Source organism: Entelurus aequoreus, linkage group LG15 (assembly GCF_033978785.1).
Source record: "Entelurus aequoreus isolate RoL-2023_Sb linkage group LG15, RoL_Eaeq_v1.1, whole genome shotgun sequence".
In the NCBI taxonomy this organism is placed as follows: domain Eukaryota; kingdom Metazoa; phylum Chordata; class Actinopteri; order Syngnathiformes; family Syngnathidae; genus Entelurus; species Entelurus aequoreus.
The window spans coordinates 36,652,767-36,677,118 of NC_084745.1; the positions used below are offsets into that span (position 1 = coordinate 36,652,767).

Genomic DNA, 24,352 nt, shown 5'->3' on the forward strand with positions numbered 1-24,352 from the left:
TTTAGAAACAACTAGCAAGATACCCTCTATCTTGTATTACAATGTCCGTTCTTTGTGTTTATATTAGGGAGTGTGCTAAAAATGACTCGTAATGCTGAAAAGCCTTTTTACCTACTCCAGACGTTAAAACATGTTCGTCGGACAGTTAAGTCACCGAAAAGAATGCAAACGAGCATGCAAACGCGCGCCTGGATAACCAAACACTGTAGAAATATTTGTTTTTTCTCCACCGCTATCTCATTTGACTTAGAAAAGAGTGTGAACCAAAAACATACACAAAAGCGCCACCTTGTGGTTTTACTGGTAGTGTTTCTTTAGTTCAAACAAGTTGAGCAACAACCCTAACATTACTTTTTCACTCATTAGTTTGAACAAATAATAACTCACAGCATGTATTCACCACCAGTTTGCTATAAATGGAGAACGTTTGTGGGCTACCGTACTTGTGTATGAGTTAGCTTAGCAAAAAAATGTAAGCGACGTGGTCATTTATGTTTAATTCGCTTGCATACTAAAAGCGGTACCCAGCCTTGTCAACCTTCTCGGTCACCGTACATCAGCTTTTATTTCTAACTAGATTAATTAATGATCATGAACTGTAAATATATGCAGTATAAAATATAGATTAAGTGAAATATGTCAGTATATATTTTTTCAAGGTTCATTGAAACAGGTAACATACCAAACATCGATGTTTTTTCGTCGCTTTGCCGCACCCACGCTTTTACATTGAAAGCGACGACCGGAAGTGACGTCACCGCTACTTTGCTATCCCTGCTGTTAGCTGTTAGCTCTATAGCTCACATTATTACTAAGCCGAGTTAAAGCTAGAACTACTTGTTTCTTTTAAAACGACTCCGGTACACTGTTTTTTTTAAGTAGGTTACATTTTCCTGGGATATAGTTACCACGTTTCTTCGGTAAACAAACGCCTGTCATTAAACTTTTGATTTGGGAGAAGAAATAAACAATATGGCTGAAGGATCGTCAGGTAACCTAATATATTGTGTAATTATGTAACATCAAGTTAAAGTCGTTCAATGTGTTCTGTCTTGTTAGCTGCATTATTCATCGACATTTAGGCTACAATAACAGCGTTTGTGTAACAGTATTGCTAGCATAGCATGTCAGAGTAACCTGCTAGCTTATGTGACACAAATGTTAACGGTGAACTTTGACCCCTACCACCAGATATGGTGTGGTCTCGTAAAGACGATTCCAGTGATATAAGTATAATTTTCATGTGATAAATATTACACACGGTTATGGACTTTTGAAAACCATGTGAAAATGCACTCATTTCTGGTCAACTTCTTCAATACAAAGTACATGGGGCTTAATATTTTAGGTGTGACTTTTTAGTTAAAAATGTCCTAACTTTCTTAATATTTAGAAAAAAGTGTTGTTATTGGAAAGCTTGCTAAACAAAGAAACAGAAAAAGGAGTTTTCACAGTTGTGGTGTATTTTTTATTTATTACATTAATGAAATTGGGGCCAGCACAGTACAGGGGTTAGTGAATGTGCTTCACAATACGAAGGTCCTGGGTTTGATCCTGGGCTCGGGATCTTTCTGTGTGGAGTTTGCATGTTCTCCCCGTGACTGCGTGGGTTCCCTCCGGGTACTCTGGCTTCCTCCCACCTCCAAAAACATGCACCAGGGGATAGGTTGATTGGTAACACTAAATTGGCCCTAGTCTGTGAATGTGAGTGTGAATGTTGTCTGTCTATCTGTGTTGGCCCTGCGATGAGGTGGCGACTTGTCCAGGGTGTAGCTTGCCTACCGCCCGAATGCAGCTGACATAGGCTCCAGCACCCCCAGCAACCCCATAAGGGACAAGCGGTAGAAAATGGATGGATGGATGGATGGACGGACGGACGGACATTCATGAAATTAGCTTTGGAAGTGACGGAAAATTTGAGTAAACATGGCTGGTCAGACTTGACTTGTGAGTCACCAAACAAATGACTAGGCACTTGTGGGGTCCAAAAAAATCAGTGTGCGAATTGATCAATTGAAAAGATATTTGGCAGATTCACAAATAAACTTAGGGATTCCAATGAACATTTTACTCACCATAGATTTTTTGCATGGGAGTTTTGTTGAGTGTGAACTTACCAAATTTTGTCATTGCTTTGTGGCGCTTGTACTTGTCCAATCTGAAAATGTAGATATTCTGGATGAACTTGGATATTTGTAAGTCATGAGTATTTGTGTATAGTGTATTGTGGTTATAAAAAACAGTGGTAAGATCGCTACTCACGATGGCGCGATCAAGTGTAAAACGCTCTGAGTGACCCACTGCGGAGAGCCAGCCAGCAGGGAATACACACATACCTAATACATGAGATATGATACTTTAGTGTACAGCTGAATAACTCGCTACTGTAGGAGTTCATTTTTCTATTGAATCCTAATACCATTACATTTGTTCATGCTTTTTGTGTTTACAATACTTAACACTATAAATGTCTTTGTAGAGCTGCCCGACCTCAATCCAGAGGGCTCGGCACATAAAAAGTCAAACCACTACAAATCCAGACGGGGTCAGTCCAGACACATCAATGACCGACCCTTCAGTGGCCCCTCACAACAATACGGACATCCTCCATTCGGCCACCTTAATAGTTCACAGCACCCCGACAATCCTCCCTACCAGAGTGAGTCAGGTGGCAGGAGGCGAGGTAGAGGGCGCAAGGATGGATTTCGAAGTGCAGACGAGAATTTTCATGGGTCACGATGGCAAAGACCACCAAGTGATTATGGTGGCCGCGGCCGAGGTTTTGGTGGCCACCAGTCAGAAAATGGAGCCGGGTCAAACTGGCGGGAGAGACAGCAGATGCAAGATGACGACATAAGAAAAAACCAAGAAAGCACTCTGAATCAGAGAAGGACCAGTCCGGACTCCCAAAGAGATTTTCGGAGTCAAGGAAAACATCCTGAACAGAAACGACGACAAGGACCAATCAAGCCGCCACCACAGGAAGCGCGAGGTGCAGACAGGGGTGCCACTTGCCATGACAACCATGGCAGGCGACACCCAGGGCTCCATCACAGAGGGCAAAGGATACCACAGAACCACAGGAGGAACTTGGACAAGATGCCAAAGAGCAATGAGACTCAGACAGGTACACCATTTTGTACATACAAAAGGATGCATATTGGAGGTTATTGAGCATCTTCCCTGCACAGGTTGTCTGATCGAACAGCTGTCAGAGGAGAAGTACGAGTGCATGGTGTGCTGCGAGGTGATCCGACTCATGGCTCCCGTTTGGAGCTGCCAGGGCTGCTTCCACGTCTTTCACCTGAACTGCATCAAGAAATGGGCCCGATCCCCCGCCTCACAGGCAGATGGTTAGAACCTTACTGTATATTATGTCAACATGTTTCCAAAAGTTAATGTTGCCTTCAGGTACCGTACCATTAGTTTGAGAAACATGATTTTTTGTTTTACTTCTGATGATCGCTATTGCTTGTATTCCGACAAGTGATTTCTTCCCGTAAGTGAAAACCAGTGGTGGTCAACCAAGCTAAGATGGCATGCACTATCTGAATACACAAGATGCCTATATATTCCTCCAAAAGGCAGATATCTGCAAAAAATGCAACTTAATTTAATGGAATAGATCCCTATACTTTATCCAAAAAAAAAGATTTGTCTTGTGTTAAAAGATTATTTGTCGATGGAGTTCCCAAACATATCAAAGTTTCTTGTGATCCAGACATATTACACATGACAAAACAGATGAAAACTTGGAAAAGCATGGAGGTCTACAACTTTTTTGTATGTGGCTGGGTCAAGGACATATCAAGACTCCTGGATAAATCATGTATTGTTTTTACTCGGGTTAGGTTGCATTTCATGATTTTACTTGGTGTTTACTGGCATGTTGGTTGCCTCCCTTTTGTGTTGCACGTGCCGTTTACAAGTGTTTTTCCCCATCTTTATCAAATAATAATAGATGTCAACGTTGTATGTGCTGAAAGCTTCATTTATGATTGTTGCCTTTGGTAAGAGCTTAACTCTTATAGGTGTTGCTCACATTTGATTTCTTAGACTTGCCAAGTTGGTGTTTTACAGAACACTTGTAGCAAAAATGTGTTTAAGAAACACAAATAATATCAAGATAATACTTCAATGAAAAACACTGTACATTAAAAGTATATCAAACAAACCTTTAACAGAGCGGTCACTGCAAACTTGTGCGTTCTTCGGCACTGCTCCCTTGTACTGGAGTGTGTGGTACTTTTATCGTCTTCTGTCATAAAATCTTCCACTCTTCCGCCATTGTTGATTACCTCTCTAAAGAAACATTTTTCTTTTTCGTGATTTAAACGGTTTGTACAGCCGAAAACAACGCAAGCATAGGGCATTTTCCTTTGCGAAAGGCTAAATAGTGCCTTGTACAAATTGAGAACAGAGCTAGCTTGACCACCACGTCTATTCACTGAGCGGGATGTGATGTCATTTTGAATCCAATAAATTTGTAATTTTAGGAAAATAAAATGAATGTATTTATAGAGCACCATATGCAAGCAGTAGATAACTTTTGGGTAGGGGTGTCCAAACATTCTACCAAAGGACGCTCAATAATTAAAAAAAAGATGAGGGGGGAGCTTTGTTATCAGGTTGTCAGTGTAATATTTTTATGTCACTTATTTATTTTTATTATTAGATATTAGCATTGTCTTTATAGTGAGTATTTTAGCAACATTTTTGCTGTTTTTATTGCTCACAAGCTCCATTTAGGACTCCTGTTTTAAAGGTTTTCTCAACAGCAAAATATACTGCTTTTATTGCCTTTATTATCGTAGTTTTTTTAATTACTGTTTGTTTTTCCCCCTATTTTCTTTTAGAATCAGCTGACGGTTGGCGTTGTCCCGCATGTCAGAATGTTGCTCTCAAACACCCAAACTCCTACACCTGTTTCTGTGGTGAGGTGTCTTCTTTTCGAATTAGGTGTGACATCGCAAGCCTCCTGTGAGAAATGTTGTCTTATAAGTTTACCGCTCTGTGCTGGCAGGAAAAGTGACAAACCCCGAGTGGCAGCGCAGTGAGATTCCTCACAGCTGTGGCGACATGTGCGGCAAGAAGAGAAGTGGAGCAGACTGCCACCACCCCTGTAACATGTGAGGTTAAGCGAGACTTTTCTTTTTTTTTTTAATACACATCAATAAAAATGTCATCTTCCATGTACCCTTCAGCTTGTGTCACCCAGGACCTTGTCCTCAGTGTCCAGCTTTTGTGACCAAATCCTGCGTGTGTGGAAGAACCAGGTAGCCCTCCCACGTTGTCTCTTCTTTGCTGGGTTTTGACACCGTAATAACTGCTGCACCGTCTCGTCCCAGTCAGCCGATGCGCTGCGGACAGGCTTCCCTCTTGCACTGTGACAAGGTGTGTGGCGCTGTACTAAACTGCGGCCAACACACGTGTACTCAGGTGTGCCACTCCGAGCCCTGTCACCCCTGCCAGCTGCAAGTCGAGCAAGGTGACTCTTTGTCTTTGTTTTTCTTCTCTTTGTCACTAAAATATATTGTCCCTCCAGTCTGCTACTGCGGAGTCACGCCTCGTGAAGTCCTGTGCGGCACGGATGAAGACAAGTTTGACGGTTCAGGGCATTTCTCCTGTCAAAAAACATGCGCAAAGTAAGTTTTATTTTCATATATGTTTTATTTAGAATTTAAAATTTTTACAACAACACATATACAACAGTATACATTGAAATGCTGGCAATGTAAAGGCCCACACAACACCACACAAAACAGGGGGAAGGAGACAAACAACAACAAGACGTATTTAAATAAGACTGTACTATAATACACCTCATGGTACAACCTGGACACATCATCAGTGATTCTCCCGGGGTCATAGGGTGTTTCGGGCCTTAATCAAACACCCTCACCCGGGCAACCCAGCCGAGGTTGATCAGTCCCTCGACTTGTGTCCAGGTAGCGCACTACGCTACGCGTCCCCCCTCCTCAACCAGAGCCAACGTGAAGCCTTTTCAGACGCTTCCAAGATGTTTTTTATGGCTCTTCGCCTGTGCAGTCCACAAATCCCAAGGAGCCCCAGGATCCGGTGTAAGGACTTGCCTGCAAAACCCCTGCAGCCCGCCTCAATAGGCTCGCAGCGGGCCTTCCACCCGTTCCTCCGGCAGTCAGCCACAAGATCTGCGTACTTTACCCTCTTCCTTTCCTGAGCTTCCTCCATTCTGTCCTCCCAGGGGACAGTTAGCTCAAGGAGCACCACCTGCTTCCTGTTTCCAGACATCAAGACCATGTCTGGCCGGAATGTCGTAGTTGCGATGATGTCTGGGAATCGCAACTGCCTTCCTAGGTCAACCAAGAGCTGCCAGTCCCTTGCTGTTGTTAGCAGGCCCCCCTGGGTCTTCTTGGAGGGTTGAGGTTTCTCTCCTGCTCGGACAAAGGCAATTGTGCTCCTGGTTGGGTGATGCCGCTTACTGGTGTTGATGCCCGTGCAGATGGTGTCTGCTATTGCCCGCAGGACCTGGTCATGGCGCCACCGATACCTGCCATCTCCCAATGCCTTTGAGCAACAGCTGAGGATGTGTTCTAATGATCCTCTTTTCTGACAGAGCTGGCACACAGGTGCGTCTATCAGTCCCCAGGTGAACAGGTTAGCAGGGCTCGGGAGGACATCATAAACTGACTGGACTGTGACAGTCCTAGGCTGTCGGGTGGGTTCCATGGACCATCAAAGGAAGACATGTTGCGGCAGGTGTAGACTTTCGTTTATTTTTCAATAACAAGTCTGTTGCGGATTGCTTTCTCGGGCTCTCCTCCTCTCTCGCTCCGCGTCAGCTTCCCCTTGGCTCCTTCCAGTCTCTCCCCTTTTCTTCAGCGAGAGGAGATTGGATGATCGTGCGCAGATCGCGCACCTGGGCACGATTGCGGCGTCGCTCCCGGCGTCGCTCCCGGCGCGCCCCGCCTCGCTGCTCGCTCGCCGTTCACGCCTCCTCGCCGCCATCTTGGGCCGGGCCCCGGAGTGCCCTGCCTCGCTGCTCGCTCGCCGGCCCCGCCTCTCCACATGGACCAAGAACTTAAACTGGTATGGCTCCGCTTTCCAGAGTTCGGTCCAGGTGATCTTGCGACCAGCTATGTGCTCCTACTTGGTCCAGGCCCCCTGCTTGCTCATTCCCACCACTCTGCTGAAGCGAGCCTCCTCCACCTCAGCGCGAACCTCCTCTTGGACAAGCTTTCGCCTTTCCTTTCCTCTGACTCTGCTGTAGTTTGGTTTGGTGTTGTTGCCCAGCCCGACCAGTAGCTACGGTTCCCACCAGGGTGCTGTGCCGCAGCCTCGCCTCTGTCCGCTCCACTGCATCCTGGGCACGCCACTTCCTTCCTGTTCTGACCTCCACACCTGCTGAAGATACTTTCCCATCAGCAGAATCTCTGTAGAGCAGGACTTCTCTGGCCCGGTAAACCTTGAACTCCTCTGCCAGAGTACTGAAAGGAAGCTGCAGCTTGGTGTTGGGCCCAAACAAAGCAATGCTGCTTAGGCTCCGTGGCAGACCCAGCCACCTGCGCAGGGACGAGCTGATCTTCCTCTCAAATCCCTCCACGATGGTCATTGGGAATTGGTACATCAGCAGCGGCCAGAGGAGACGAGGCAGGATGCCATGCTGATATATCCAGGCCTTGAACTTCCCAGGAAGTTCAATTTTTACAACAACACATCCAACAGTATACATTGAAATGTTGGCAATGTAAAGGCCCACAAAACATGGAGAAGGGGACAAACAACAACAAGACATATTTAAATAAGGCTTATATCAATAATTAGAAGAAAAAAAAAATATATATGTATATATACTGTTGCGTTGACCAGCATTCCTCCAATGGGGAATTCAAATTGCTAGTCTCTCCCAGATTCTTTTTATGGCAATACGCTGATGTTTATATTCAATCTCCAGGCAATAGTTGGTATTTTGTAGTTTATTCTCAAAGCTTAGAGGACAAACCTGAGACCAACCCAGCACCCAAGCGTTCCCTAGCCCGGTCCAGATCGGTCTACCAAAACCCCGGAACTCCTGTCTACTTCCTCCTTCTCCTGTCCCCCCCCCCCCCCCACCTGCTGTTTAGACTACTCCGAGTTATCTCTACTCTGACACATTCCAATCTAGAAGGCCAACACCTTACTATGAGACTCAAAAGAAGGAAGAATACTAGCTATTCTTTATATGACTATAGGAGTTTAGAAAGAAGTAACACTTAAATATGGATATGCTTCCAACAAGTCCCCCTTTAAGATCTTCTAATAAGATCTTTATTACTTGTACAAAACTTATAAAGCACGCCCCACATTAAAGTAGGTGCTGTTTTTTTTCTTTAAGCAAGCTAGCAATAAAACAACAGCTTATTTACATGGGAGATAGATGGAAGGAGTCCACGTCAATGTCGTCATGGTCAGGGAAGTAAACCAACAATTCTCGAAAGTCTTAAAGTTACCACTTTGCTAGACCCCCTTTAGTGACACTTAGCCCAAGGGGCGATAAAGCAACCGCATGAGGCTATGATGGCCAAAAAAGCTCCGAATGGAGACCAAGACAGACTTAATTAGGTCAGTCCACCTGCCTAATGTGCTTAGAAGCCAATCTTTGAAGGGGTCAGAGAGAGAGTTCCCTAGACAGGGCCTGGAGGCCCTTTAAGGCCCTCTGAACTGAGCCATCGGGGGTAGTGTTGTTAGGAATGAAGGTACAGCATTGGTCACCAAACATTGCACACACTCCTTCTTCCTTGGCTAGGATGCGGTCAAGGGCTATGCGGATCTGAACGGCCCTGAGGGAGGTCGGGGCAAGTTGTTCAGCAAGTCCCTCAACGGCGTCACGAGTCAGGTTGGTTAGTCTCAACGGCGGCGGGGAGTTAGAGAGGCCGCTGAAACAGGAGTTCCAAGGGGTGTTAATTTGATGAGTGGGGTCACCAGTCTAACCATAGCACAAAGCCCAACGGCTGACGTCGGGATTCTAATGTACAATCTGTGCTTCCCACAACACCAGAATAAGTCAGCTCGTGCCTAAGGACCTATCCTAGAGCCATCTATCAGTGTGGTGCACCAGTAACGGTTGATGTCACCCAATTTGTTGGGGGACGAAGAGGGTCCTGTAATTTGAAAACACGTGTAATTCAGCTTTTGGGCCACAAAGGGAAGAAGTCGGGTGGCATTGTCAACAGAAGGGTACACATATCAGTCAACTTAAAAGTGTGGGAAAAGGGACGTCCAGCGGAAGAAGCAACACAGTCACCCAGGTTTTGGCATCCACCTGAGCCACAGGTTGTCTGCACCTGCTCCTAAGGTCAAAGGTCAAAGTTACCAGGCCTTCGGTGGTGTCATTAGCACGCACGGATGTGAGCCTTTGAAACACCACCGAGGTGGGGTGGCACTTTAGGTGCTACAGAGGGTGTAGAGGTAGTTAACGCCCTCTCAAGGACATTCATTTTAATAATTCCTTTAGCGTCTGTATCAGTCAGGTCAAGCCCCAAAACAACATAAAAGGGACGATGGGCACAACTTACCAGAGTATGTTGTCTGCATCCGACACCAATGGTTCAGGGTTGAGTCGTAACAAATATAGAGGTTATTACCACGGTAATAGTTATTGTGTCCCCCGTAATTAATCACACTGCACAGGTCAAAAAATAAGTCTTGCTATCCCCTTTGACCCAGTCTATTTAAAGTCCGCTGTATGTTCTTAGACACTTGTCAGTCACTGTCGTCAGGAAGGATGAACTGAGACACAAAGACAGTAGAAAACGCCCAAGCACCAGTCCGTCAGGTAACACTACCAAGTGTAACATCCTGCCTTTCGTCTATCAATATCAGAGTAATTTAGGTAACAAAACGGAGATAAACATCAAACTTTTCACTTAATATAACGACACATACAGTTATGCTGAAAACAAGCAAGAAAAACTAAGAAACATTTAGCATACTGGATTGGTCTCACACAAGGATATACAATATAGAAGTTGAAAAGAGTAATGTAGGTAGAAAATCTCTCTCGTCTCCTGGGCTGTGGGGCAGATGATGTGGCGATGTCAGCAATGACATCCGCTGGTAATCTGTCAGGTTCTTCAGCTGTAGTGCAGAGGGAGAGGTGGTACCAGGTGTCCCCTCCACCAGCCAGTCGAAGGGCGTGGGACGTCCGTTCTACGACCTAGAAGGGACCAGTCCACCTGGGCTCCGTCCACTTGCGTTTGATGACCTTGATCTTGACCCTCTCAGCGGGCGGAAGGGAATCTGTACAGAAGAACTGGCACACAAATTCTGCAATTTTTAGTGTGAAATACCATTTTGGTTTTACGCTGAGTCCTCCTTCCATGGAGGGGGGGGGGGGCTGCTGGTCCTGTGAATGGCTGACCTGTATGCAGCTCATAGGGTGAAAAACTCAAAGGGCGGTAAAACAGTTTTATTCACGGACCTTCGAATGATCATTAACGCTAATTGCAACATGTCAATCCAATAAAATCAGGTCTGTGAAGAGATTTTAGCCAATTAGTTTTTTATGTTCTGGTCCATCCTTTCAACCTTGCCTTGGGACTCAGGATGGTACCCCAAACCTGTGTTCTAGTCCGAAAGCCTTTTCGACCAAGGCTAAGTGAGTTTTTTTTTTTAAATGGTCGATGTGTAAAATCATTATTTTCAAATTAAAATTAGTTATAACTTCTTACCCACTGGAAAAATGTTAAAACTATGGAATGTGTCAGAGTCGGATGATTGTCGATTTTGTTCCAAGGAGTCTGTATCCACCCTCACTCACCCCCTTCTGTTTCTGAAAAAAGGACTGTGTTAGTCATACTATCACTTTCAGAAACATCTAAGAAAAAGGTCAGCTAATAGTCAAGTAGCGGAGGACAGGTCATGTTTGAGGTCAATGATTGTCTCTTTAGCCTCTATGTTCCACTGGGGGGTGGTGTTAGGGTAGGGGACCCCTTAGCGATATCACAAATAACTCAAACTCAACTAAACCCTATCTTTTATGTAATTTATTCAATATGGTGAAAGTAACAAAATATGCTTATATCTATATTGTCACCAATAGTAGAAAAATACTACCCTTAGGGCCGATGCTTTAGCAATAGTATTTTGAATTTTTACCACACCTGGTAGCCCCAATAATTCATTAAGTCAAGCTCATGTTGTAGAAAGTTGAATGATGCGGACACGTTTGTTACTGAATACTTTCTATCAGACTTCTGCCATGGCAACTTTGTGTATGTAATGAGCAACTATAATTATTTGATATGCTTAAATGTGTAATGTGTCGTTTTAGCTCAGCTGTTGTGTAGCTGCTAGCTCCTCGTAGCCTACAGGTGTCTAAAGTGCAGCCCATAGTTATGTGTTTAACATAACCATCGGCTAAACCTAAACAATTGAAAATGTGGTATTTGGGTGTCGGTGTAATGTTTGGCAGCTGCGCCGTGTCTTATCATTGGACCTAAGTTCTTTGGTTTTGTAGGCGAGACAGAGAGCAAGGGAACAATGTGGGACACTATTGTGTCCATCTTCTACCATGCTAGCTGTTGCAAAGATAGGTCAACATGAGCAGCCACACCTTGAGTTCCAACATATATAAATAATCATAACATATTACGAGTCGGGTGGCAGAACACACGGAAGCATCTCAGTCAGTCAGGGTTTTCACTGTTAGAGCAGTTGGATGTCAGCCATTCCTGTTGTTTCAGGCTGTGGTATGAGCTCCTGGAGGAGCCTTGGTAGTGGTGTCGCAGCTTGGTGGTTGAGCCGTCAGGTAACACCAGGAAGGTTCCTTCTGTGCGATATTGAATGTCAGGGTACAGTCTGTAAAGGAGGTCATTACCAATTAGGCAGGGTTTGTGCAGGTCAATCACGAAGGAGTGCTTTAGTGTGTGTCCAGCAATCTGAACCGGAAGTGGTTTTGTGACAGGCAACCTTCTTGTGACCCCAGCGAAGCCTTCGACCTTTAAAGAGGAAGCACACAGTTTCTTTGGTACCTCTGCATTCAGAATCAAATGGGTGGCGCCAGTGTCAATCACGAACTGATAACATTGTCCGTTGACACTCATGTCCAGCAGGGGGCCAGTCTGTATCTCCTGCTGGGGCTCCTGCGGTGGGTGTGCTTTGCCACGCCGGTATGATGTTCTGGCTGCAAACCGGGGCCTGTCTCGTTCAGAGGAGTTAGGACATTCACGTTGCCAGTGACCCGGCAGGTCGCAGATGTAACAGTTTCCACCCCGGACTGGCTTTGAATTATTGTGTTGTCCACCACCCGAGTCCAAACGTCTGGTCTCACGTCTGTTGAGGATTCTTTCCTCCACCTGTTGGAACTCAAAAGCAAGGTCACCCACAGCTGAATATACCCTATCTGATTTTTGACCTTTTGGTTCTTTTGACTTTTTATCTTCGGCGATCTGTAATTTAAGTAGTTTCTTCCTTGTTGCTCTGTCATTAGCCCTATTTTGCATGGGATGAATAAAATGTCCCTGCCATATGTTGTTTTTGGCACCGTGTATATCAGGGTTAACTTTGTCCAAAGTGTTTGGCCAAAGGTTCCCTCCCGGAGGTACAGGTGGGAAAGCAAGGTCAACAATGGCTTGCATGTATGCATCGACAAGAGACTTATATTGTAATATGTCCAAAGTGTTAATGTCATGTGTCAAAAATGTCTGCCGGAGAAAATGGTCAGACGTGTACAAGGGGTTAATTTTCGGAGGCAGGATTAATCTTAGAGGGGGCGTATTAATACCTCCTTTTCTTGTCACTGGAGTAGGGGGCGGTGTCCTAGTCAAAGTCTGGGCGGGTCGTTTGACACACACACACACACACTCAGCAGCACACACACACACATACGCACGCGTAAGCACTCCCACACACACACTCAGCAGCACACACACACACGAGCACTCTCTCTGCGTTTCACCTACCATAAAACTTCCAGTTACTTTTTTATGTTATTTTATTTTATTTTTTTATTTCCTTATTTTACCAGACGTTTGAGTTCACGACTTTTCGAGTATTGTAAACCCCCTCTTAACCCTTTCAAGGAACGTTCTCTTTTTTTCTTTTTAAACTGTACCTGCTAATTCCATTGTCGACAACCATACATTCAATTGATCATCAAAAACAGTAATGATTCATCACATTCCTCCCCGACCGCCATCACATTTCTATCTGTCACACTTGTTCATGTCAAACCCTGTGGTCATTGTGTCTCTCATGCCCCATCCGTAACCCGAGAATGTATTTCTCGTATTTTTCATAAGGACTTTAACCTTGAACTCTATTAGGGGTGACCAAATCCCCAGGGCGAACCACACCCGACTATTTGCTTACTCATCAGTGAAGCAGCCCGTCACGGTAATCTTTATCGTATTATTAATAAGGACTCTAACCTCAGAATTAAAAATACTAACGGACTTTAACCAACAACTTTATCGTATTATTAATAAGGACTCCAACCTCAGAATTAAAAATACGAACGGACTTTAACCAACAACTTTATCGTATTATTAATAAGGACTCCAACCTCAGAATTAAAAATACGAACGGACTTTAACCAAGAACTTTACCGTATTATTCAGAAGGACTTTAACCTTGCGAATTTTAATATACGGATGGACCTTAACCAATAACTTTATCAGGCACAGATGAAAGATTCAAGACACAATGACATGAGTTGACCACTATGTACAACTATTATGTAAAATGGCGGACAGGGCAAAAATGCAATCAATCTATCAAAATCACCACTCTGTGCCTGGGATTACAAAACAGTGTTTGACTTACAGACTTCAGGACAGACTCCTAACGCAGATTTTATCTAAAAAGAAAGGTTCTGCTTACCTTGAATTGGCCAATTGAGTTTGTCCAGAAGATTGCAAGAAGTCATCAATCAACAGCGTGCCATCTCGGACGAAGCCCCCAAATTGTTGCGTTGACCAGCATTCCTCCAATGGGGAATTCAAATTGCTAGTCTCTCCCAGATTCTTTTTATGGCAATACGCTGATGTTTATATTCAATCTCCAGGCAATAGTTGGTATTTTGTAGTTTATTCTCAAAGCTTAGAGGACAAACCTGAGACCAACCCAGCACCCAAGCGTTCCCTAGCCCGGTCCAGATCGGTCTACCAAAACCCCGGAACTCCTGTCTACTTCCTCCTTCTCCTGTCCCCCCCCCCCACCTGCTGTTTAGACTACTCCGAGTTATCTCTACTCTGACACATTCCAATCTAGAAGGCCAACACCTTACTATGAGACTCAAAAGAAGGAAGAATACTAGCTATTCTTTATATGACTATAGGAGTTTAGAAAGAAGTAACACTTAAATATGGATATGCTTCCAACAATACACACATACACGAATAAAGTTAAGTATTATGGGAAAAAAAAGAAGCCCGAAGATATATATACTGTATGTACATACATACATTTATACATACATACATATATAAACCCCAAGGGAAAAAACAACTACTAAAGTAATGATACAATTAAATTAGTGTGCACCACTACCATGCGCGAGGTAAGTTTTATGACGGCTGCTTCGTTACTTATTTCCATTCCTGTCTTGACACTGCCCGCCTCTGCCAGGGTGTTGGACTGTGAAGCTCATCAGTGCCAGCAGTTGTGCCACCAAGGCTCGTGCCCGCCATGTCCTCGCTCGCCCAGCACAGTGAAGACTTGCCCCTGCGACCAGACGCAGCTGACCAAACTCCTGGAGCTGGGCTACTCTGAGCGACAGAGCTGCACCGACCCTATCCCCTCCTGCGGGAAGACGTGCGCCAAACCTTTGGCCTGTGGCTCCAATGGTAGGCATTAGAATGTCTCTGCAGTAGAGGAAGCTGTTGTCGCTCGGTAGATACTTCAGTCATTTCCAAGAGAAATACACAGCTCCAGCAGCGTTATTAATGGGGAACTGCACTTTTTTTTTATTGCCTATCATTTGCAATCCATATTTAAGACAAGCACGCATGTTTTTCTTTGTTTATGCATTATAATTTGTAAAATAGGGATAATATGAGGTGGCTAACAATGAAGCTAATGGGGGTAGACCATTGCGCCCATAAAGCCCTCTAAAAAAACATCCAAAATCAGCCAACAATACTCAATAACCAAGTTTTAGCAATATTGTTACCATAAGCGCCAATGCAGACAAACTACATTTAGTGGCACTGTGATCACAGAGCGCTAACTAGCTTGTGATGCTATATTGGTATACTGAGCTGCTGCATTGCGAAAGAGTTGGTGAAAGTTAATTCTAGTTTAAAAATCATGCCTCTTGTATAGTAGAAGGATGTGGCAACGAAGCGAGAAGTTGGTCAACTTTGACCTTGAAGTTGGAACCGAAGATGGCGAGAAAGACACACAAAAAACATTTGTTTGCAACTATCTTTTTTTTTTTTTTTTACTTGCGGGAGGATTCAGATTAATTCTTCATCCAAACGGGATATACATCCTATCAGTCTTCATCCCAGTGGGAGCAGACATTGTACAGTAAGGGACCATTTTATTATGATCGTAGTTTGTATATCTTGTTTATCACTTAGCAATTCTGCTACATGATAGTGTTTTACTAAAGCTAGATCTGTTTAGCACAGAGCTGCTAAAACTGGTATTCATTCTCAGTATATTCAGGTTTTATTTACGAGTTAGAATGCATAAACGAAGAAAAACATGTTCTTGTCTCACATAGGGACTGTGAATGATAGGCAACATTAAAAAAAGGGCATTTCTCCTTTAAATAAAGCTACAATGACAGGCATGCAAAGGTAAATTAAACATTTTATTTATTTATTTTTTAAATATTACATGATTAAAAACAAAAACGGAGTAACAGTCTGTGCAATAACCATGAAAGAAAATATGAAGAACAGTTAAGAGTACGCTACAGTGTACAAAATGTACACAGTAAACATTATCAAGACATGCTTCAGGGTACCCGTGGCGTCTTCAAAAGTCTGAAATCAAATTATTAGAATTTAAGGCTTTAAAATGTCTTAACTCTATTAAAATTTGATAGTAAGTCTTGAAAATGTCTTGAAAAAAAAAAAAACAATATGTTGGGTCTAGAGGACTTGGATGTGGAGCTATCGTGGAGGGCACCCTTTGTAAACATTGCAGTAAAAGTGAAAAGAACGATCATGAAAAAGTAATAAATCCGGGACAAGTTTGTGTCAAAAGATGCCAAAACGCCACAAACACCTGCACATGTACAGTTTTGTCAATGTGGATGTGAAATGGATCTTAACGCTTTTCATTATGGGTTTAAAAAGTTCTCAATTTTACCTGTGTAAACCTGCAGAGACCTTGATACTCGAATTGTTACCGTCACCAAAGGGTCATATTTGCTTTGCTGTTGTTTCTTAGTGAGCATGATTGCACTAAAGTTAATTAATTGATTTTGTAGCGAGGTGGTGTATTAGCTTTTTGTGACAACCCAAGATTTGTTTTCCTCATCACTTCATAAGCATGTATGATTTCAGACACTATTCATCTGTGTGACAAGCTGTGCCACGAGGGCGCCTGTGGTCCATGCTCCTTGACTTCAAACATTAGGTGTAGATGTGCTTTTAAGACCAAGGTGGGTTGCAGTGTTTAAGTCACGATGTTACTGTATGTTCAGTTGGCACAGTTCAAGTTATGTTTATGTTCCAGGAGGTGCCATGTGCCACAATCCAAAAAGAGGGTGAGATCCTTACTTTACTCGCCTGGTGATTAGTTTGTGTCCGAATCCTGCCTCTTTTACTTTCAGAGGAGCTGGTCTTCACCTGTGAGAAGCGCTGCAGCAAGAAGCGCTCCTGCGGGCGACACAAGTGCGGCGAGCTGTGCTGTGTGGTGCGTTCTTAGCATAAGACCATACAGTCAAAAGAAGGGAAACAATCTTTATTTTCTGTCAAATCCCCATAGAGTGTGGAGCACAAGTGTCCGCTTATCTGTGGCTATAAGCTCAACTGTGGCCTACACCGCTGCCAGGAGCCCTGTCACCGTGGCAACTGTGAGCACTGCTGGCAGGCCAGTGAGTCACAAACTCATTTTCTTCAAGTTAATTTGAGGGTCAGTGTCAGTTTTATTTAGTCTGGATGTAACCATCCTTCACCTTGTGTAGGTTTTGATGAGCTGGCGTGTCACTGCGGGCTGTCTGTGTTGTACCCGCCCATCCCGTGCGGCACCAGCCCACCCGAGTGCAAGAACATGTGCACTAGAAGACACGAATGTGACCACCCAGGTAGGAAGCAGGTGACAAAGCGGCAACAAGAGTCCATTCCTGATATGTTGTGTTGTATTTGTTAGTCTACCACAACTGCCACAACGAGGATAAGTGTCCCCCCTGCACGTACCTCACCCAGAAGTGGTGCATGGGAAAACATGAGGTGACACCTTCTAGCCTTGCATTATACATATTTTGAATTTTGGCAACTTTTTTTCTTCTTCTTTTTGGCCCTCAGCAACGCAGCAACATCCCTTGTCACCTGCAAGACATCTCCTGCGGCCTCACGTGCGATAAAGCGCTTCCCTGTGAGATGCATCGCTGCAAGAGAATCTGCCACAGGGGCGACTGCTTGGCGGGCGGCAGATGCAAGCAGCCGTGCACGCTGCCACGCAACGACTGTGGCCATGCGTGCGCCGCTCCCTGCCATACCGGCGCCGAATGCCCGCAAACTACCTGCAACGCTAAGGTGGACACTGTTGCTTTTTCTTACCTTTTTGACTCAATCGGTAAAAACATGTCATTCTCCATGCACGTCTCAGGTGGCGCTGCAGTGCGATTGCGGTCGAAGGAAAGAAACGGTGCCATGCACTGAGGCTACAAATTCATACCAAAGGTCAGTTTTGTGTCTCACACTGCCACTTTTTTATGCCCAACCTTCCAGATGTCCTTAAAAGGCAACTATTTCATGTAAATTCGAAATAGGCACTAATTTATTGCATTTACCCAACACCTACTGTATACTGTAACAATTAGACATTTTTTTCCAGGTAGGTAAAAACAGATAAGCAGTATTGGTAATCACAGTGTTAGAGTATGACAGTGTTACTAGCAGCGTTATTTTTTTCAGCAACGAGTAATCTAATTAATTACTGTTACCATCATTGCAACTTTGTTGCCGTTACTGAGAATTTGAAGTGGCTAGTTACTGCTGTTTGGTTGAATGAAGCGCAAGGTGTCAGGTTTCAGCTGCATGCAGATAGAAGGGGTGGGTATGATGTCACTGTTGTAAATGCGCTGATGATTGGTTGGGTGGGTGGATCATGCCCTGCTCACGCTGTCTCACTGCACGCTCTGATTGGCATGCAAGTTAATGAACAGGTAGGTAGTATTTCCTGCTTGGCATTGCTGCCTGTCGCACCTCCTCCAGTGCCCACGGGTCAGCTGCAGGGTCATCAGCCAGGAACCACCATTCACCAACGTTTCACTCCTTTAATCCTGGAACGTCTCCTGGTGGCGGAGCAGTGACAGGGACGTCTCCCTGTCACCCCCTGCAGCTGATAGCTGTTACCCCCTGCGGCTGTTATCGGGGTTAGTTGTTCTTTCCCCAGCTCCTGTCCTTCCTCCTCAGCCAGAGCCAAAAGCTGCCTTTCTCGGCCTCCTCTGCCAGATCTTTTATGGCCTTTCTCAGCTTTCTTCCAGTCACTCCTACGTCCCTCAAAAGGCGTGTGGTTGACAGCCCCACGTAGCCTCGGCAGCCAACTTCTACTGGGTAGATGGTTGTCTTCCAGCCAGCCTCCCGGCACTCAGCAGCCAGCTCCGAGTACTTGGCCTTCTTGCGCTCAAAGGCGGCCTCGATCCCCTCCTCCGATGGTACGGTCAGCTCAATAAGGTGCACCACTCTTGCCTTGCTGGACCACACTACAATATCCGGGCGGAGAGATGTAGTGGTGATCTCCGTGGGGAACCGGAGCTGCCTATTGAGGTCAACCCTCATGTCCCACTCCGCTCCGGCTGCCAGAGCCAGGGAAATTCAAAGATAGCGTTCTCAAACTGCAAGTACCATCACTACTTCTCGCTCATTGAAAGTAAAGGCAAGAATGTTTATGTGACATGCACAGTATGTCCTGGAGAAAAGCGTTCATCCACGTCTGCTTCAAGCAATTCGAATTGTACCTCACATCAACACATGCTGACATGACACTTGTTGCTGCTACTAACACAACTCCAAGCACAAATGCAGCCAATTGTTTTCATCAGCTTCATCACATTTTGGAATTTGGATTAACATGCTTAACCAACCACAGGTGATTACTCGTTTGCATAATTAAAATTTGCTTAAGAAAAGACCCCAATATTTGTAGACAAATGCAATTTTATTGTCAGAATGTCATCCAAGAACGTTTTTAAACGTTTTACTTGAATGCATGTCGTTTATTTGCACCAAACTTGCTAACAGTTTTATCTAAAGTTCTTTTAGGCTGTATTTTGCTATACAGGTGAAGAGAATTGCACTACCTAAAGGCCGAATGTTCTTTTGTATCTTTTTACCAAAGTCTACATTTTTGGTACAGTATTGGGTTTTGTACTTTCAACATTTATTGTTGTTACTTTTTATACATTTTTATTTTTATGCATATCATATGGCACACTGCAATCTATTGAGTTTGGATAAATGCCAAATATAAAATACTGTATATAGTGTTTTTATTATTCAATCAGTTAATATAATCATATTTTACATTAAAAATGTTATTGAACGTAATGGCGTATGAAATAACGAAATGAAAAATAACGTCTTTGCAAAGTAACTAATTACTCTTACAATGAGGTGACTAACTTACTCACTCAATTACTTTTTGGTAGAAGTACTTTGTAACTGTAACTAATTACTTTTTAAGGTAAGATGACCAACACTGCAGATAAGCACCAAAAAATGTGCTCAATAGACGGCTTCTTAACAAAACTAAAGTAGCAGTTATTTTTATTTATTTATTTTAAACACAACAATATAAAACATTTTCAATTGAGATACATTTAACATAAAAAATAATACTAATGACATAATGGTGCTATCTAAAAAAAAACTAAAGAAGTAAATTATATTTTTTTTTAAATAAAAAAACACAACGAATGTGTCCAAAATGGATTGTATCCTGCCACATTACTCAGTTTACGGTTTTCTTAATTCCACAAATGTTTACCTTATTCATTATACATGATAGTCTAATTCGTAATTAAACTACTAGTACAGTATACATAATCACCTCACACCTAACTATATTCTGTATATTGTTATAGGATCCCGGTCTCCATGTTGTTACACCTATCAAAAAAAAGATTTATTTTGAAATGATATGATAATATTGCTTTGTTAGATTTCCTCATCTAATTGAGTCAATAATTGAGCCCTCAGCCAACATTTGGTCAAGTGTGTCAACTGTAACGATATAAACCGATGCTCATGACCAAATACCTTGAAATAAATGCTAAATAAGGATACCTGTACTTGCCTCATAAAATCCTGTTTACAACCTTGTAACATGTTCTGTGTTGCAGGTACGCCGCCATCGCCATGGCCAAAAAACTGTCAGACATGCAGCTTGGCGACTCGATGGACATCGGCCCACTGCTTGCTAAGAAAGATCTTAAACAGACCAAGTACTAAACGTTTGACTGTAATTGTGTTATTTTTTTAGCACTGTAATACTTTTGTATTATTTACCAGGCTTCAATGTGACGAGGAGTGCGCCGCTGTGGAAAGGAACAAGCGCCTGGCCGAGGCCTTGCAGATAGACCCCTCCTCTGACCCTTTCAACATGCGCTCCACCTCTGTGTACAGCAATAGCCTGAAAGAGGATGCCAGGTGTGTGTGCTGTGCACTCTTCCCAGTAGTGCACACATGTTCAGATCACACTAAAAAGTTAAGTTTGTCTTTCAGAAAAGACGGAAAATTTGTCTCAAACGTGGAAGAGGCGATAAAGAATCTTGTTGATCTTGTTTCTAAGGTGAGTGTGGTTGGACAGTACATAGAGGATCAAACTTCCCCTACTGGCTGAATGTGAAACCTACTACAGTGGAACCTCAATTTACAAACTTAATTGGTTACGAAATCAAAAAGTTTGTATAGTAAAGCAAATTTCTCCATAAGAAAGAATGTAAATATGAATATTGGGTTCCAGCCTGAACAAAAGTCCATATTTCAGTGAAGGTTTGTTCTCAATTCGCTGTGAAGCACTTTGAGTGTCTAGAAAAGCGCTATATAAATATAATCCATCATTATTATTATTATTATTAATTATTATTAGTATTATTATTATTACTCTGAGCAAAATATAAAGTGCTATGCAGTACTGTATATATAACAAATCAACTTTCTTTTTATTGACAAGACAAAACAACAACTACAACAAGCACACACAGAAGTGACTTTGGCGCCCTCACAATGATCAGAAATCTCAAAATACTTAAATTTAACAACAATGTTGCTACAATAATAAACATTTTTAAAAGGTCAAATCCACTTACATCAACATTCGCACAGGAAGAGCTGACGAGAAAGAAGTAGACAGAGGGAGAGAAGGCAGGGATTGGGGGGAGGGGCCGTGGGTGTCTTTTTGTGTACGCTTGAAAGAGGCGCTGCTGAACGAGAGTAGCTCTTCTCCTCCGCTTTGAAATAAGTCTGCATTGGCATATTCTTCCAGAAAAGTCCGGTCTCATGACAATTAAAACATACTGTGGTACGAAACCTGCTTTGTCGATTCTTCCACACGTGTGTGTGCCATTAATGTACTCCTTGTAAAATAGTCTTTTGTTTTTTTTCTTTAACTCTACTGCGTTTCCCTCCTTCTTTTCACACTTTTGTGTGTCTCTTTTTAAGACTCACATTGAGTTAGCAAAATGGACAAACCTCACGCTGAAGCACTGAGAAGTGACTACTGTAGTAGTGTACTGCGCAGCAAGTGACGTGGAGGGCTCTGTCTCCACTCAAATGCTGCGCCCTGCTTTTTCTCTGCAGGCGGGATACAAAATGAATGAATGAATGAAGAATTCAAAGGCAGAGACATGGTTGGCACACGGAAGCATACTTGACTTGAGCTAAAAGTTTGTAAATCAAAGTTTGCAAATAGAGGGGTTAGTAAATCGAGGTTTCACTGTTATACTACCATTTTAAGACACATACATGTTGACTAGTAAAGCAGTGTTATTTTGTGTATTTTTACTAAAATACATGAAGTCCATGCTCTGTTTTGTAATTCAAGTGCTGAACGTCAGACAATAAAACCATGAGATAAATGTTTAATTCTTCTCCCACAATCTCCATAATTATCAGTATTTCAGAACCTTGTCAGTCGTGGTTGGAACCTTCAGTGGTTTGTGAAAAGCCTCTTTATTATCTTGACTAAATTAGTAGGTTCTCTCATGGGCCGGTATTGTATTTTTTTTCGGCTGACTAGTTTGACGCACAATAAAGTTGCTGGTGGATCCTTTATCATATTCTGTCTCATAAGTTAATTGTAATATTTTGATGAATGTGTGTTCTGCAGGGTAAGCAGCCAAAGAGGAGCCACTGCTTCCAGCCCATGAACAGAGAACGTCGTAGGATCGTCCATGAGCTGGCCGAGGTCTACTCCGTGGAGAGCGTAAGCTACGACAGCGAGCCCAAACGCAATGTGGTCATCACGGCGCACAAGTAAGCTCTGTTGTGGCGTATGTGTCCCCAGTCAGAGTGACACATTCTTGAAGACGTTCTGTGTCTTCTAAGGGGGAAGTCAATTTGCCCGAAATCCACTTTGACATCGATGATCGAGCGAGAGACAACCATTCGGTCTCCTGTGCCCATTGCTCATATCAAACAGTCCAGTAGCAGGTCAGTCTTCTATATAAAATACAACCCGTTTTTATTCTTCACTCATTTCACAATTGTCTTCACAGGGTCTCCAGCGCCACCACCTGGTCCAAGCTGGTTAAAGAAGAACCGGTAATAGATTATTTTGATGTCCAAGACTAAAAAAAACAACAACAAAAAGTTAAAGTGATCCACTTGAAAATGATTAAAATGAGACATTGTTTTTGGGTTAAGCATGAATCCTGAATCAAGTCAAGACACAGATTGTAAAACTTCTTGTATGCAAGCACTTCCTGAGAAGAGCCACCGTTAATAAATATGCGAGTTAAACAAAAAGACACCTTTTGTCATTTATGCAGTCCATTGGCTCCAACAAGAAACATTACTCAATCTTCCACATGTATCACTACCTTTTTGGGGTATTTCCGGTTGCTTTCACTTCAACTTTATGTGCTCGAATAGCTTTGAGTGGGAGGACCGCGGTGGGCTGCACTATGTGTTTACTCACACAGAGACTTGTATCATCTACAGTCAATTTCTGTATCGCTTTCCCTCACTGATATATATTTTTTAGAAAGTCGACTAAAGGCATCAAACTATACCCTAACTGTATGCTCCAATACCTGCTAACCTTCCTGTAGTCGCCAAAAAGCTAGTCACTACATAGAGCTGGGTCAAAAAACATTGGCATTAACTGTTGTTGTAGGCAACCTCCTGATGTATTTTTTTTAACCAGTTGCATTTGAAGTATGATTGGTCTGCATGTGCTTTAAATATGTTGCTATTCAGCTGTTGGTGTGAAACTCAAAGGTGGTAGGTATTTTAATTGGAAAAATGTTTTAAGGCAGAACTAAATGTGAAAGTTTCACTGCATTGACATACATAACGTAATTAATCTTAACACACAACGAGCAAAAAACATGAAGAGTAAACAACTTTAGGCCAGCCAACTGTTTGTGTGATGTGTATGAATATGATTACAACCAACCCCAACTGGAATTTATTGCTAGCATCAAGGTTAACAACCGTGTAACAATTCAATTTGATTCAAGAACTCCTTCATACCGCACTCCATCCAGCTGTATAATCACTCGCCATACAGCAATAGATGATATCTGTCTATTACCTGACCGCTTCTATGTTAGCTACCTCTCTTTGTTTGTTTATAATGTATATTTTCTGCTGAATCTAATCTCTATTTTCTGCTGCAGCTGTTACATATACTGTAATACTGTACATAGTAATTATTATATATTGTATATATTATATAATATATCAGTATATATCATATACCGTATATATAATATTTAAATATTACATATGTTATATTTTATAATGCTACTACGGTACATATTTGGTCTACTTTCTACCTGCATTATCCTTTCCATCCTTACACTTTGCATCCTTTATAACTGAGCTACTGTGTGGAACGATTTCCTTTGTAGATCATTAAAGTTTGTCTAAGTCTAACTAGTTAGATAGCTAATAACAATCTTGCTGAAGCTTTCCCTTCACACTTCTTAGGGGTAACAGTTGTTTTGTTGTAAACTAATTGTGTGAAAACTTAGAAGACAAATACT

The 24,352-nt window shown here is 42.9% G+C and overlaps 1 protein-coding gene across 1 annotated transcript; it reads left to right on the forward strand.

Annotated features, from left to right (window-relative positions):
- The first annotated feature begins 724 nt into the window (after positions 1 to 724).
- nfx1 (nuclear transcription factor, X-box binding 1) lies at positions 725 to 23,108 on the forward strand. The gene is made up of 23 exons (XM_062021373.1): positions 725 to 991; positions 2,480 to 3,127; positions 3,192 to 3,353; positions 4,857 to 4,934; positions 5,024 to 5,129; positions 5,205 to 5,276; positions 5,349 to 5,488; positions 5,546 to 5,645; positions 14,587 to 14,804; positions 16,479 to 16,576; positions 16,651 to 16,681; positions 16,748 to 16,830; positions 16,903 to 17,011; positions 17,102 to 17,221; positions 17,287 to 17,366; positions 17,442 to 17,672; positions 17,746 to 17,819; positions 20,483 to 20,584; positions 20,652 to 20,789; positions 20,865 to 20,931; positions 22,471 to 22,616; positions 22,689 to 22,793; positions 22,859 to 23,108. Exons 1-23 carry the CDS (start codon positions 973 to 975, stop codon positions 22,932 to 22,934), a joined length of 3,003 nt encoding a protein of 1,000 aa, XP_061877357.1. The 5' UTR covers positions 725 to 972; the 3' UTR covers positions 22,935 to 23,108.
- The last annotated feature ends 1,244 nt before the right edge of the window (positions 23,109 to 24,352 follow it).